The sequence below is a fragment of the Schistocerca serialis genome, chromosome 11 (genome assembly GCF_023864345.2).
Source record: "Schistocerca serialis cubense isolate TAMUIC-IGC-003099 chromosome 11, iqSchSeri2.2, whole genome shotgun sequence".
Taxonomy (NCBI): Eukaryota; Metazoa; Arthropoda; class Insecta; order Orthoptera; family Acrididae; genus Schistocerca; species Schistocerca serialis.
The window spans coordinates 190,444,422-190,459,789 of NC_064648.1; the positions used below are offsets into that span (position 1 = coordinate 190,444,422).

At 43.0% G+C, this 15,368-nt stretch overlaps 1 protein-coding gene and 1 long non-coding RNA gene across 2 annotated transcripts in view; both read right to left on the reverse strand.

The window, feature by feature from the left end:
- Positions 1-5,908: 5,908 nt before the first annotated feature.
- LOC126427005 (uncharacterized) lies at positions 5,909-8,480 on the reverse strand. Its single transcript, XR_007576487.1, has 2 exons — positions 6,289-8,480; positions 5,909-6,197 (listed from the first exon to the last, which is right to left on the reverse strand). It is a non-coding gene; the product is annotated as an uncharacterized LOC126427005 (long non-coding RNA).
- A 1,751-nt stretch (positions 8,481-10,231) lies between these two features.
- LOC126426637 (ankyrin-3-like) overlaps positions 10,232-15,368 on the reverse strand; it is a 54,210-nt gene continuing 49,073 nt past the window's right edge. Inside the window, exon 6 of the mRNA XM_050088524.1 lies at positions 10,232-10,767. Coding sequence (XP_049944481.1) covers positions 10,275-10,767 — 493 coding nt within the window. The 3' untranslated portion in view covers positions 10,232-10,274. The remainder of the gene's footprint in view (positions 10,768-15,368) is intronic.

Below are 15,368 nucleotides of genomic sequence, written 5' to 3' on the forward strand. Positions count from 1 at the left end.
CGAAAGAGTAGATAGCATCCAAGTGGCTAACGCCAGTATCGTAGAAGAAATCAGTGTACTGACTAACAGGGTGGAACAATTAGAAATTGACACAAATCAAGTAATTGAGCACAAAATGTCCGAACAAGTGCACGAAATTGAAAACGAATTTATAAAAAAATAGACGAGAAAGTGCACGCCGCGATTGAAGCCAAAGATGTGGGCTCAAATGCGGAAATGCAGGACCTAAAAAAAGGTGGTACACACTGACATTCCGCTGTGGCAGCGGAATGTCAACCGTCGTCTTGCCGAGCTAGAAATCAGCTTGCGGCACGACCAGGCGTATGTCACGCCAGCCAGGTCCAACAATGATAGGCTTATAAATACTGCAGTAAAAAATTGCGACTGCGAGACAGAACAGGCAACCAATGTTAGCGAAACAAATAAATGTCGCCCCAAAATAGTGATTGAAGAAAGCCTGATTAGAAACCGACAGTTTCAGATCTTTACAACGGAGAAGAAATCTGTTCACCCTGTAGTGTTTATCAAGGGATTTAGAAACATTTTGCCTAGCGTTTGGAGTCATACACAGAAAATACAGTTCGTTATGTCTTACATACAAGGAGATGCTGCATTATGGGCAACCGAAGCAGCTGACAGTTGCGACACATATGAGCAATTTGAAAAGGCATTCTTGGCCAAATATTGGTCAACATGTATTCTGGAGAGATTACGGAAGGAGGTATATAATCCAGAGCCGTATTCTCCACGACTAGGCAATTTGCGAAAATATTTCGAGAAGTACATTAATAAGACCCGTTACTGGGACGAACAGATTTCATCCCGGGATTTGATCAGACTTTTGAAATCACACTTGCCAATACATGTAAAGGAAAAACTTATACACGTGCCTGAAAATGATATGGAACATTTCTTGTCTGTTCTGGACTCAATTGACCTGATTCAGGAGGATGTTAAGGCAGCCTCTGAACAGGCTAGAAGTAACGGAAACGGTTACAGAAATGGTCGAAATAACACGCCCCCACCAAATAATGGAAACGGCGGAGGTAACAATAGGAGACAAGATTATGTACAAAACGGGAATAGAGGTAGAGACCGGAACGGCAATAGTCCGCCGGTGAATAATGACCGGAACAGGAGGTTCGATGACCGGTATGAGACAGGCCCACCAAGCAATAATAGATGGAAAAATGCCAGGGGGCCGAGCAACACTAATACTTATAATGATGCAAACCGAACTTGGCCGCAGAACCAGAGGCCCAGTCCGGACCGGCAAAACAGTGATAGATATGACAATAACCGACCGCCACCACAAAATGCGCCAATTGCGCAACCGTGGCGGCCGACGCAACACAACGTGCACATAGTGGAGGTCAGTGACACAGAGCAGCCACGCCCATCCACTAGCAATAATTCAACAAACTAGATGCAGCCGAGATACGCTCTCCATCGTCGGCTGAGGTTTGGAGTGAGAGCAGCCCGACACAGAACAAAACACCGAACAACATCTGTATCCTTAGGTATAATGACGGGGTACAGATGGGAGATGAATTAATAACTGAACCATCCACGTGCATAAAGGAGCACAAAGACAAAGTACAAGCGATAATGGAGATCAAAATTAACAATATTGATGTGCAAGCGGTCGTAGATACAGGTGCTACTGTCAGTGTTATGAGTATGGACTTATTCAAAGTACTGGGGAAGGAAAGGCGTATGCTGACTTTTCCCGTGAATAATTGTAAAGTCACTGGAGCCATAAGTGCACAGCGACAAATAATTAAACTCCAAGTGCGGGTAGAGATGTATTTAGGGGATGAAGCCATAGCGTGCTCATTCCTGGTAGTAAAGGGTTTAAAGGTAGCCTGCATTTTGGGGGTAGATTTTTTGAGAGAAAGGGACGCAATAATCGACCTTTCTCGGGGAAAATTAAGTTTGATGAATGCTGGTAGGAGAATAGAATTGTCCATGCTCAGATCCGAAGAGGTACCTGTACCTAATTGTAATGCTATTAACATAAAGTGTAGGAATCAGTCGATACTACATTTAGACAATCATTGTCTAGGACAGAATCTCTATTATCCTGACGTACAAGGTGATCAATTAAAAGCAAATGTGGACGCACTTGTGAACAAAGTATCACAGTCCGAAAATTTGAATTCAATGCAACAACAGGATTTGGTGCAGTTATTATTTAATTATGCAGATGTATTTTCTGAACGACCAGGAATTGTTAAGGGATATCAGTACAATATCGAGGTGAAGCCTCACAAAAATTACTGTCGAGCCTCATACTCCATTCCTTGGCCCAAGAAGGAAAAAGTTTTTTTACGAACATTTGGAGAGTTAAATAAATTTTTCAGGTTATACATTGTATATAAGCACACAAGATAAGAAAAGCAGGATGCAACCTTACCAGGTGCGCTAAAAGAGGGAAGAAAAATATAATCGACATGTGACGAATAACCAAAAATTTAGTGTTGGGGACTTGGTACTCTTACGCAATCATCCTAAGTCCTCGGCATCCTTGAAACAGGATAGCAAGTGGCAACTGGTGTACAGTGGACCTTTTAGAGTAGTAAGTGTGCCACATGAGCGTAGCTATCTCTTAGCAGATCCCCACTCAGGGAGAGCACGGGGACTGTATCCGTGTAAGGATGTAAAAGCATTCCTACAGTAAAAGACTAATAGTCATATGTGGACACCATTCGTTTGTAAATAATGAACATTAATGATGTGTGATCTTTAGAGATAATGTACTAGTGTAGAAGTGTTTAGTTATAAGAATATGACTGACTTTCTCATGTGTATGGATATTTGTGTTATGTACTCTTTTAATTTGTGTTATCTAGAACATGCTCTAAATGTTTGCACAGATAATCTGATTAGTGCAATTATTTGTAGTGTTAAGCTGTGACAGAGTTCAATCAAAAAGAACATTTTAGTAATGATTAGTTAGTGTACTACATAATTTTCTATGTGCCCAAATTTGAAATATTTCTTGGCACAATCTTTTCTATTATGTGTATGTATGTAGATATGTGTAGCTGTCAGATTGAAAGATTCGAACCCAGAATAATATCAATAATATGAGGCCCTGAGAACTTTATTATCTCACCAATGTTATTAGAGAAAATAATGCACCCAGTAGTGACCCGAGGGCACCACGGGAGGCAAACTTGTTGCAAATTTATGTAATGCAAAGTTACGCACAAAGAAACTTCAATTGAAGCATGTGCAGATTCAAACAGTAAAAAAGAGCTAGCCAGATACAGTCCAAGTCAATTTTTGCCTACAGAGACTACACTGTAGTTACGTAGGACGTTGATAGTAAAGTGTGACATGAGTTCAAAGGAGTTATTGAACAATATGCCTGAATCCGGCTGGAATGCACAAATAAAATCTACTCGAACACGAATATAGATGACTTTTGGGCAAACTAATACCAAATTTTAATATTTTGTTACCATGTACGCAAATATCACACCTTGGTAAAGAGTTACGAATGTGCTATTACAAAAAAAAAAAAAAAAAAAAAAAAAAAAAAAAAAAAAAAAAAAATTATTTGCACAGCGGACATTGTAAATAAAAATAAAGGAACTTAAACAAAAGTGCAGTATTGTGCGGCAGAGACAGACAGTGACCGTTAAACCTGCAGCAATACGTCACGGAGTAGTTGTGTATAAGTGATAAAAAACTGTATCATCGCCGTGTGTGCAAATGGACAAGGAACTAGCACGACACGAACAGTGAACCGATAACGGACGGTGGATCAAGCTAGTGTCAAACTTTAACTCTTTGTGTGTCAAGGGACGCTAAGAAAGCGCATTGACTACAGAGATACATTTTGTCCAAAGGTGAAAACTTGCGTGTGACTAATGACAAGTCATGACATGGTGAAAAATATTGTATGCCCATAAAACGTGTTACTGTGACAACGAAACATTGTGCAAACCAGACTAGTGAAGGCCTACTGAGTAATAACTGCCACTAACTGTGTGCGTTCTTTCCCACAGCAGGAAAAATGCCTATAAGGATAGTACACTGTTTCTGAACTTGTTGCATGTTTCCTGGAGCACTGCAAGAAGACGTCGCACGGGCGAGCGGATATCCAACGCGCATCCGGCTACATCAGCTATGCAGCGGCCGCAGCAGCCCGTAGCAGACCAGACAGACAGCCACGCCCCTCCGCGCCGTAGCTGTCAACGCCGGGGGCGGTGACCTACACGGAGTCAGCGCGCCGCGCCGAGCGCCGCTCAACAATCACTCCGCACCGCTCACCAAATGCAGCATTATTGATTTTTTTTTATGTTCACATAAACTGAATAACATGTCAATGACTTCATTTCGATAAACATTGAACATTTACTACGTAGGACAAGTGACCTTGTAGTGTATCACAAGAATAATAGTATCACACACAAAAAACTTCAGTCGAACTGTATGTGACTGTGATATTGTGTAATTGTGTAACCGTTTGTGACGAACTGCAAATTTAATTCAAATGAATAACTGTTAAAGAGGCAATATTGACCATGAACCAACTGGGATGGCTGGGCTCCGGCACAGTTTTGCCCAGGTTTTCTGTTTGCCTACGCCCAAATGGGGGAGCCATGAACTTATATAACCCTGGGACTAAATAAAAGAGCCATTCCGTAAAATATACAAGTGTAAAGAACGTTACTGGCACCATTGTGTCAAAGTGTAAAAACTCTTTGCCAAATGCTGCCAGGGGGCAATGTAACGTTCCCTGGCAAACTCACATTATTAAAGAACAAGAGTTTATTTGTACCATATACGCCGCTTTGGGCAAGTTGTATATATCGTAATTATTGAACAAAAATATTACTGAATGTGGTGTAAAAGACATTTGTTATTCTCCTTATATTTTTTGTTGTAATATTTCTCTGTATTTAGGATAGGAATTTTTCTGTATTTATTATGTGATTGTAAAATGTGTCAGTATTTGCGATAGCAGAGATATATATAAAATGTTGTCGGAAGAGAATAATATCGTCAATTTGCAAAGAAATGTTAATAGTCAGCAATACTATTTAAGCACAATGCATTATGTATTCTTTGGTCTTCTCTGTTCAGAAGTCATTGCGGTAGGACACTGTGAAAGAGTTTTTTACGAATGGGTAGACTTCTTTTGTCTCTGTCTGGACTTAGCCGCCATTAGACGATGCGTTACGAATTAATGTGAGTTGTATTGTTGTTTGCTCTAAATATATTAGAGTTTATCAAAAGTGTGAATTATTTATGTAAATTAGCTTGCCCACGTCATCTATAAAATTTCTTTAAGAATTTTTCAGCATTTTTTAGCGGTGTTGCTGGGCTGTGCCGCGACCAACAATAGGCGGCACATTTAAAAAATTATCAAACCCGTAAATCGGGAACAGAAGCATAAAAATCAATAGTGAATTAAGAAATTGTTCTTCTTTTTCAGTGATCCTGTGGCTGATAAAATTTTAATTAATTATACGTTTGTGCATTCGTAGGCGGATAGCTAATGTTAGTTAACATTGAAATTTAAACAGTTTGGTTCTTTCAAAATATCTTAAATGTGTAATGAAGTAGGTTTGATCAGTGATAAATGTCGGCTTGGCAATAATTAAAACATTTTCTGCTAATAGAGGTAATCTTGTGTTCTATGGCTAGAGCCGGGATAAAATTCAGTAAAAATATTTAACAAAAAAAACCCACTGCATCTGGAAAGTGTATGCCAAGGCCGAATGATTTAAAGGACTCAATTCTCAACCTAATATTCTTAACCAGTTCATATGAGTTCACGTAAATATTATTTTTTCTTTAAATGTACGTAATTCTTAAGAAAGTAAAAATTTGTATTACCACACGAAAATAAGAGAGTGGTTCTACAACTAAGTTCGCACGAAAGAAAATTAACTTAAAAGCAAAAGATAAAATTTATTATTCTTCTTTAACGAAATTTCAAATCAATTCCATTCATTTCGACGATTTCGTTAAAGTGGATGCGGAGAAGGAATTAGTTGCCAGCGTTCCAGCTGCCTGTGATGTGATCCGAAAGACACCAGCGATCTTTGTCAGGGTGCGTCAGAATCTTGTTCGCCGATGTTATACTTGGAGTGAGGTTGATGGCCCGCAATTTCAGCACATTTTGTAACACAAAGTATAAATGGCACGTTCATCGTGCCACTGATGGTATTTGCCGTTAACTGTAACAAATATAAATAAAAAAGTACACAGTAATGTGATTTTATTCCTATTATCTCTATAAGATGGTTACTCTGACCCTATGTTTCTTACCTGAAATTCTTTAGTGGAACATATTTTCTGTACTGTTAAATTTTTGCACCCTCTTACGGAAACACCCTGTACAAAAGGCCACCGAATGAAAGCATGCGAGATCGGTTTTGCCACAAGAGCGGCACTCTGGGATTAGTGCATATCCACTTCCCACACAGCTGCCAAAAGATGGGAGCACAGGGAACAGTATGATTAGAGAATATACTGTACGGATGGATAATCAAACAAAAAATGCACAAGAGATACTGCAAAGGGTATAAAAGAAAAGGGAAAAGGAGCGTAAATAAGGTAAAGAAATGACAAAGAAATTCGAGGAAGACATAAAAGGCAATCTGTCTGTACTCACGGAAAATATGTCTAAAACCAAGCAGAGAGCAACAGAAGGGAAGCAGTAGGCAGTAGATGCACAGAGAGATGCTAGGCTAGCGTGTATCCAGGTTATGGGAGACAGAAAAAAAAGCTCTAATAGTCATGTAACGCATGAGACGAGCGACGAATGTGGTTAGCCAAATGACAAATTTTGTTACTATGCTACAAAAACACTAGAAGGCATTGATAAAGGGAAAGAGCGAATAGGCATCACAAATTTCGTGTATGATGATTCACCTGGAGCAGCAGCAGGGAGAAATGAATGAAGTACTGAGGAATCTCTCTCAGATTAACTCACAGCAAAAAGAAGTGGCCAAAGATGTGAAGGAACTACAGGGTTACGTGAAGCTTATGTAATGTCGTTACAAAAGGAAAACTTCAGAATACTAGGACAGCAGGAGAATGTGGAACAAGATGAATGAACAGAAAGTGTGACCATCACACTGGACAACGTCACTGCAGACCGTTGAAACTGCTATGTTTTGCGCCGGCCGGGGTGGCCGAGCGGTTCTAGGCACTTCAGGCGACTGCTACGGTTTGCAGGTTCGGGCATGGATGTGTGTGGTGTCCTTCTGTTAGTTAGGTTTAAGTCTTTCTAAGTTCTAGGGGACTGTTATTGAAGTTAACGAGCGGTATCTTCTGCCTTGTGGCCATTGACGTTCCAGTTACCTGTCCTGGTCGTTGACGTAATTTTAGGCAGTGTTGTTGCTGTCTAGCACAGTGTGTAGTTCGGCGGCTGCGGTGTTATTGGTCGTTGTGGGCGCCAGTATTCTGTGTGTCAAAGTATTGAAATCTTGTGATCGTTTTGCTGGCTGCATGGAGCGGAACTGATCTTGTTTATTGGTCGGTCGGCTGTCTGTCGGCTTCGTTGCCGTCAGATTAAGAAGCTGTTGCACAGGCTGCCTGTCTTACCTAAACGGGCGTTAGCATTACAATTCCAGGCCAACCCTTGGAAACTTCTGAGCGCCGTTCCTTGTGTGTTACATAGTAATTTCCCTCTTTGGGTTTTTAGTTATTTGGTTAAATATGTGGCCTTCAGCCGAGTATCAATATCTCTCAATTAATGTTCTTGTCTTGCCCTTAAGGCATGAGTTTGTTATTTTTTTATATGTGGCCTTTATTCCAATTTTACGCGAGATGTTTTAAGGTACGGCTTTCTGCCTAAAAGGCATTAAGCCGTTAAACATACTTTGTCGGTATGTGGCCTTCAGCCGAGTATTACTATCTCTTAAATTAAATTTCTTGTCTTGCCCTTAAGGCATGAGATTTTTATTCTTTACAGGGCCCTTCAACCAACTTTCATATGAAATGTTTTAAGATACGGCCTTCTACCTTCTAAAATAGGAACTTTTCTTTCTAGGGACTAAGCCGTTAAATTACACTCCTGGAAATGGAAAAAAGAACACATTGACACCGGTGTGTCAGACCCACCATACTTGCTCCGGACACTGCGAGACGGCTGTACAAGCAATGATCACACGCACGGCACAGCGGACACACCAGGAACCGCGGTGTTGGCCGTCGAATGGCGCTAGCTGCGCAGCATTTGTGCACCACCGCCGTCAGTGTCAGCCAGTTTGCCGTGGCATACGGAGCTCCATCGCAGTCTTTAACACTGGTAGCATGCCGCGACAGCGTGGACGTGAACCGTATGTGCAGTTGACGGACTTTGAGCGAGGGCGTATTGTGGGCATGCGGGAGGCTGGGTGGACGTACCGCCGAATTGCTCAACACGTGGGGCGTGAGGTCTCCACAGTACATCGATGTTGTCGCCAGTGGTCGGCGGAAGGTGCACGTGCCCGTCGACCTGGGACCGGACCGCAGCGACGCACGGATGCACGCCAAGACCGTAGGATCCTACGCAGTGCCGTAGGGGACCGCACCGCCACTTCCCAGCAAATTAGGGACACTGTTGCTCCTGGGGTATCGGCGAGGACCATTCGCAACCGTCTCCATGAAGCTGGGCTACGGTCCCGCACACCGTTAGGCCGTCTTCCGCTCACGCCCCAACATCGTGCAGCCCGCCTCCAGTGGTGTCGCGACAGGCGTGAATGGAGGGACGAATGGAGACGTGTCGTCTTCAGCGATGAGAGTCGCTTCTGCTTTGGTGCCAATGATGGTCGTATGCGTGTTTGGCGCCGTGCAGGTGAGCGCCACAATCAGGACTGCATACGACCGAGGCACACAGGGCCAACACCTGGCATCATGGTGTGGGGAGCGATCTCCTACACTGGCCGTACACCACTGGTGATCGTCGAGGGGACACTGAATAGTGCACGGTACATCCAAACCGTCATCGAACCCATCGTTCTACCATTCCTAGACCGGCAAGGGAACTTGCTGTTCCAACAGGACAATGCACGTCCGCATGTATCCCGTGCCACCCAACGTGCTCTAGAAGGTGTAAGTCAACTACCCTGGCCAGCAAGATCTCCGGATCTGTCCCCCATTGAGCATGTTTGGGAGTGGATGAAGCGTCGTCTCACGCGGTCTGCACGTCCAGCACGAACGCTGGTCCAACTGAGGCGCCAGGTGGAAATGGCATGGCAAGCCGTTCCACAGGACTACATCCAGCATCTCTACGATCGTCTCCATGGGAGAATAGCAGCCTGCATTGCTGCGAAAAGTGGATATACACAGTACTAGTGCCGACATTGTGCATGCTCTGTTGCCTGTGTCTATGTGCCTGTGGTTCTGTCAGTGTGATCATGTGATGTATCTGACCCCAGGAATGTGTCAATAAAGTTTCCCCTTCCTGGGACAATGAATTCACGGTGTTCTTATTTCAATTTCCGGGAGTGTATTTGCAGATGTGCAGCCTTCAGCCGAGTTTTAATGTCTCGTAAATTAATGCTCTTGTCTTGCCCTTAAGGCATAAGATTGTTATGCTTTTGTTTTCAGATAAGGCCTTCTGCTTTTTGATTTAAACTCTTCTTATTTCTTAATATGCAGCCTCGAGCCAAGGTCAATTAAAATTAAATTGCTAAGTCCTTCAGCCTGTTTGGATTGAAGATTTCGAAAATATTCTTGGGTGGAAGCTCCAGAAGAAGCTTGTATTTCAATTTCTTACTTAGGTCTTGTGTCTTGGATTTTGAGTATGGCCATCAGCCGATCTAAGGTTAATCAAAGGAGGTCGATTAAAGTTTTGAGTGGTTTGCATCCTTGTTGTAATATTGTGTGTGTTGATGAGTAAAGTTTGTATTTTGAGTGAAACTGACAGCAACTTATTATGGCCCCTTTCCACAACCTAATCTGCTCTGTCCTGTTAGCCCAGGCATTTCAAAAACTTCTATTAATTTTCTCATTTTATAGAAGTTCCACTTAGCACCAAAAATGCACCTAAAAAGCATTTTCCACTAATAAAATACTGTAGAAACCTGGTGTTTATAAGTAATCGAGAATTATTTAATTTCTTTTGAATTTTCAGCAAAAGGAGTGCCCCACCTTTTACCTGTAGTAGTCTAGAAGCATTCTTGTTGTAATGGTACTGGGGTCGTTGTATGTACTATGTAAATATGGGTGCAAAGCAAGACTGCAGGATTTTCTTAATTCTTTATCTTAAAAGTAGCAGAGGTCGCATAGAAAGCTTTATTCATTTTACTCCAGATTCGTTTGCATTACACTGAACTTGATCCTAGGATGTATGTGAGCCGCTGGTGGTTGATCCGCTCGGCTAGGGCCAGCGGCGTGTCCCCATCGTCATTCCTGACTTCCCTGTCGGCCCCTGCCTCCAGTAGCGCAGTCGCCGCATCTGCGTGTCCACGCCGTGCCGCATAGTGCAGTGGTGTGATCCCACTTTGATCCCTGGCGTTGGGGTCGGCAGAGGATGCTGCCAGCAGCCGCACCACAGCCGCATTGCCTATCCATGCAGCCATGTGCAGAGGTGTGTTCTGCCAGCGGTCCCTGGCGTTGACATCTGCTCCATCCTCCAGCAGACGCCTCACCACCTCCACGTGTCCCCTCCTTGCTGCCCAGTGCAGTGCTGTCCACTTGTCGTCGTCCTTCGCCTCTACGTCCGCCCCCATCGCCACCAAAGTTCGCACCTTGCTCACTGACCCCTCCTTAGCTGCCACGATCAGCATCTTGCCCTTCTCTTCTCCGGAAAGATCCCTACAACAAAAGAAAGATACTTACAAATTTCTCTCAACACACATATCTGAGGACGAAGCACTATCGCAGAACTGTGATGAGTTCCAACAACTCATCTCTCCAAGAAGTTTACCACAATAGACTGGTGTCCAAAGTTAAAACAACAAACTGCGATTTCCGCATCGTGTGTCTCATTCCAATGTATTCATACCAACTGTCAGCAGATGCCTGAACCATGGTGTTCTGCATGGTAGCTGGCATTCCAGTCAATGAACAACTACAACGATGAAGTCAGTGAAACTACAAAATGGGGTAGTGTTTGCTGGGTAGTCCCACATCCACAATGTAGACACAGTCACAGACGGTGGAGTATGGTACAGAGAAGACGCCTACCAGGCTCCCTGCGCTCTGTTGTTTCTCAGATGTGGGGATAGTTTGTAGAGACAGAAACTGTATCTCAAAGGCGGGGGCAGGACCCAGCACGTGTGATACCAGAAAGAAAGAACCGCTATCTGGCTAAAAGGGCATCACAGCACCGCCTTGCAACTGCATGGCAACTGCCATATAACCTCGCAGCATGCACTGGGTGTGTTGAATCGAGGTAGACGTTATACAGAAGGCATTAGCAGAGTGGCCTTTATTGTCAGAGACCTGTTGTATATGTACCTCTGACACATCTTCACAGAAATAAATGTTAAAGTCGTCAACATGCCACCTAGATGGCCGAGCAAATAGTCCACGTCCTTTTCACAGGTGAGTTCCAATATAGTCTGTAGAGTGATTCTCGACGGATTTGCATATGGAGGGAATGCGGAACACGATTTCGGAAACCAAACAGCTTTGTAAAAGACTGATATTGAGGATTACCCCTGATGTTGACTACTCGAACACCTCTTCATGATGTTGTACGGGTGAATCGGCTAGGTTTAACTCCTGTCAGGTATCGCGACGAGATCTTGGGACCTCATATGCGGTTTTTGCGAGGTGCTCTGCCGTAGACTTCGTATTGGTGGACGATAATGCTAAGCCTCATAGAGATCAGGTGATTGACGTTTTCTTGGGAATAGGAGATATTGCACGTATGGGGTGGTTCGCTCGATCTCCCAATTTGAATCCCATAGAGCATGCCGGGGACACACTAGGGAGATGGGTTGCATCACATAAGCTTCCACCAACAATTCTATAAGAAACTTCCCGGCAGATTAAAACTGTGTGCCGGACCGAGACTCGAACTCGGGACCTTTGCCTTTCGCGGGCAAGTGCTCTACCAGGCAAAGGTCCCAAGTTCGAGTTTCGGTCCGGCACACGGTTTTAATCTGCCAGGAAGTATCATATCAGCGTACACTCTGCTGCAGAGTGAAAATCTCATTCTGGGAATTCTATAAGACTTGCGAGTAGCTCTGCAATAAGAATAGTGTAATTGCCTCCACATGAGATCGATGACATCATTCACAGCTTTCCCTGTCACTGCCAGGCTTGTATGAGTCAGAGGTGGTCACACCCGATGCTGAAAACATTAACCAGTTGTCGAATTTTGTGTGCAAATCGGTTAAGTTTAAAAAAAAAGATGAACATTTTTATCTACCTTTGTGCATTTTGTAGCTGTTCATGTTTTTATATTTTACATCGTTTCTATTTTACTATCACCTGTTTCTACTATTTTATGGCAAAATATACGCAACCTTGTAAAATTTCCATTTGTTGCTTTAATTTTGGACACCGGGGTACATCAAATTTCACGCGCTTTTTATACCATTCAAATTACTAGCCGAGCTGCGTGTTGGCTTCGTAAACATACTAAAGACCTAGTGATTGGGCCGGAACGTCGGTTTTAGTTTATTATTGTTGTTAGTTTTTAGCAATGACGCGGCATAATACCCAGAAGAATTTTAATCACTATGACACCGGCCGCGGAATCCTACGTTCTTATGACACTAAAGACCTGACAACATTTAGGTATATTGCTGTTGTTGTTGTGGTCTTCTGTCCAGAGACAGCTCTGATGCTGTTCTCCATACTACTCTAGCCTGTGCAAGCTTCTTCAACGACAAGTAACTTCTGCAACCGACATCCTTCTGAATTTGCCTTGTGTATTCATCTTTTGGTCTCCCTCTACGACATTTATCCTCCACGCTGCCCTCCAGTACTAAGTTGGTAATCCCTTGATGCCTCTGAACATGCCCTACCAACCGATCCCATCTTGTAGTCAAGTAGTACCACAAATTCTTCTTCTCTCCAATTCTGTCCAGTACCTCTTCATTAGTTACCTGATCTACCCATCTAATCTTCAGCATTCTTCTGTAGCACTGCATTTCTCTTCTATTCCCTTCTTGTTTACATCGTTTCTTGTCCATCTTTCACTTCTATAGAGGGCTACACTCGATAGAAAAACTTTCAGAAAAGTTTCTCTTCTTCTGAAACACTTCCCCTGCCATTGCCAGTATACATTTTATATCCTCTCTCCTTCGACCAAGATCAGTTATTTTGCTTCCCAAATAGCTTTACTCGTTTACTACTTTAAGTGTCTCATTTCCTAATTTAATTCCCTCGGCATCAGCCGATTTGACTGCATTCCTTTATCCTCGTTTCGCTTTTGCTAATGTTCATCTTCTATCCTCCTCTCAAGACACTATCCATTCCATTCAACTGCTCTTCCAGGCCCTTTGCTGTCTGTGACGGAATTACAATGTCATTGGCAAACGTCAAAGTTTTTGTTTCTTCTCCATGGCTTCTAATTCCTAATGTAAATTTTTCTCTTGTTTCCTTTACAGCTTGCTCAACATACAGATCGAATAACATCAGGGATAGGCTGCGAGGTACGCTACACTCTCAGCTCAAAAGTATCTAGATACCTCTATCTAATGTGTGTCTGGCCAACAAGTGTAATTAGAGGCCGATCCGCTAGTATAAAAGGAGGCAGAGAGACTTGTGTCGTCAGTACAGAACCAGAAATAGCAGAATGGGTCCATCACGGGGGTTAGGGACTTTGAATGTGCACTAGACACTGGATGTCACCTGAGTAACAAATGTACCAGGAATGTTTCGACCCTTACACAGTAGCTCTAGGCGACTTTTGGAGACGCTTTTGTGAAGTGGAAATGCAGAGCAACAACCATAGCAAAAGGTAGAAGAGGCATGTACTGATGGACAGGGACCATGAAGCTTTATGGAGGGTCGCTGTAAAAAATCGCATCAAGCACTGCAGCCAGCACAACGACTGTGCATAGGGAGGTAAAAAGAATGTTGTAAAATGGTCGAGCACCCCCCCCCCCCCCCAATGAGGCACACATTTCTGCAGTCAGTGCTACGCAACACTAAAATTGGTGAAATGCGTGACGCCACTGGGCAATGGATGAATGGAAACGAATGGTCTGCACAGATGAACCACCTGTGGCAATCCGATAGAAGGCTCTGTTTTTGGCTGATAACTGTTACCTGCCATATTGTGTAACGTCAGAAGTGAAGGAGAGAGGAGATGGCGTTAAATTATCGGCATATTTCCATGGTTATGGTATCATTCCCCTATTGAGCTTAAGAGAACACTAAATTCGACAGCATTGCAAGCACGTTTCCCAGCTTCGTGTACTGCACACTGTAGATCAACATTGTTTGCGTTAGCAAGACAGTGCTTCTTATCATAAATCATTACCTGTCAGGCAACAATTTTTGGACAACAGCTTTATATGAATGTACTGTCCGTCCAGAATTCCGAGCTAAATCCAATGCAATTGCTCTGGGATGAGTTAGAAGCTGGCTTCGCTGGAGACTGAAGCGCCAACGTTGAAGAATATTGGGTTCTCATTTCTCCATATAATTTCACACCCATTACTCAAAGTTCCCTCAGCAGAATAAAAGCCTTGATAGAGATGAAACTTTAACACACCCTTTATTAATTTTCTTTAATACGTGTCCATATACCGTCGATGAAACTGAATGTCTACTGAGAAACGGGCCATGTTATTTACATGTGACATAAACACCTACATTTTGATACTACGAACTGCGTGTTGCATGCTCAGGAATAATATGTAGCACTTCCTTTATGAAGTAAAGACAATTAAGTACAGATACATTCTATTAATCTGTCAAATGAGATTATTTTAGCCAGTAGTTTTCTACTCGGTTTGATGTGGCCTGCCACGAATTCCTCTCTTGCACCAACCTTCATCTGAAAGTAGCACTTACACCCTACACACTCAATTAATTGTTGGATGTATTTCAATCTCTGTCTTTCCCTTCAGTCTTTACGCTATACATCTCCTTCGTCTTGCCAGTGATTCCGTATGTCGCTGATTCTGGAGAGTACTCCCTCATTCCATATCTGACAAGTCCACCTAATTTTCAACACTTTTCTCTATCACCACATTTCACACGCTCCTAGTCTCCTCAGTTCCGGTTTTTTGCCACTGTCCACCGTTCAATATCATACGAAGTAGTAATCCAAACATAAATGTTTCATAGCAGCGGAATTATGTTGGCTAGTTGTACCCATATTGCCTTTGCTACTACGCTTCTCATGCCCTTCTGGCTTTGTATATCAAGGGTTATTTTGGTTCCAGAATTTCTTAATATCGGCTACTTCGTGACCACCAATTTAAGTGTTAAGTTTTCTGACATCTACT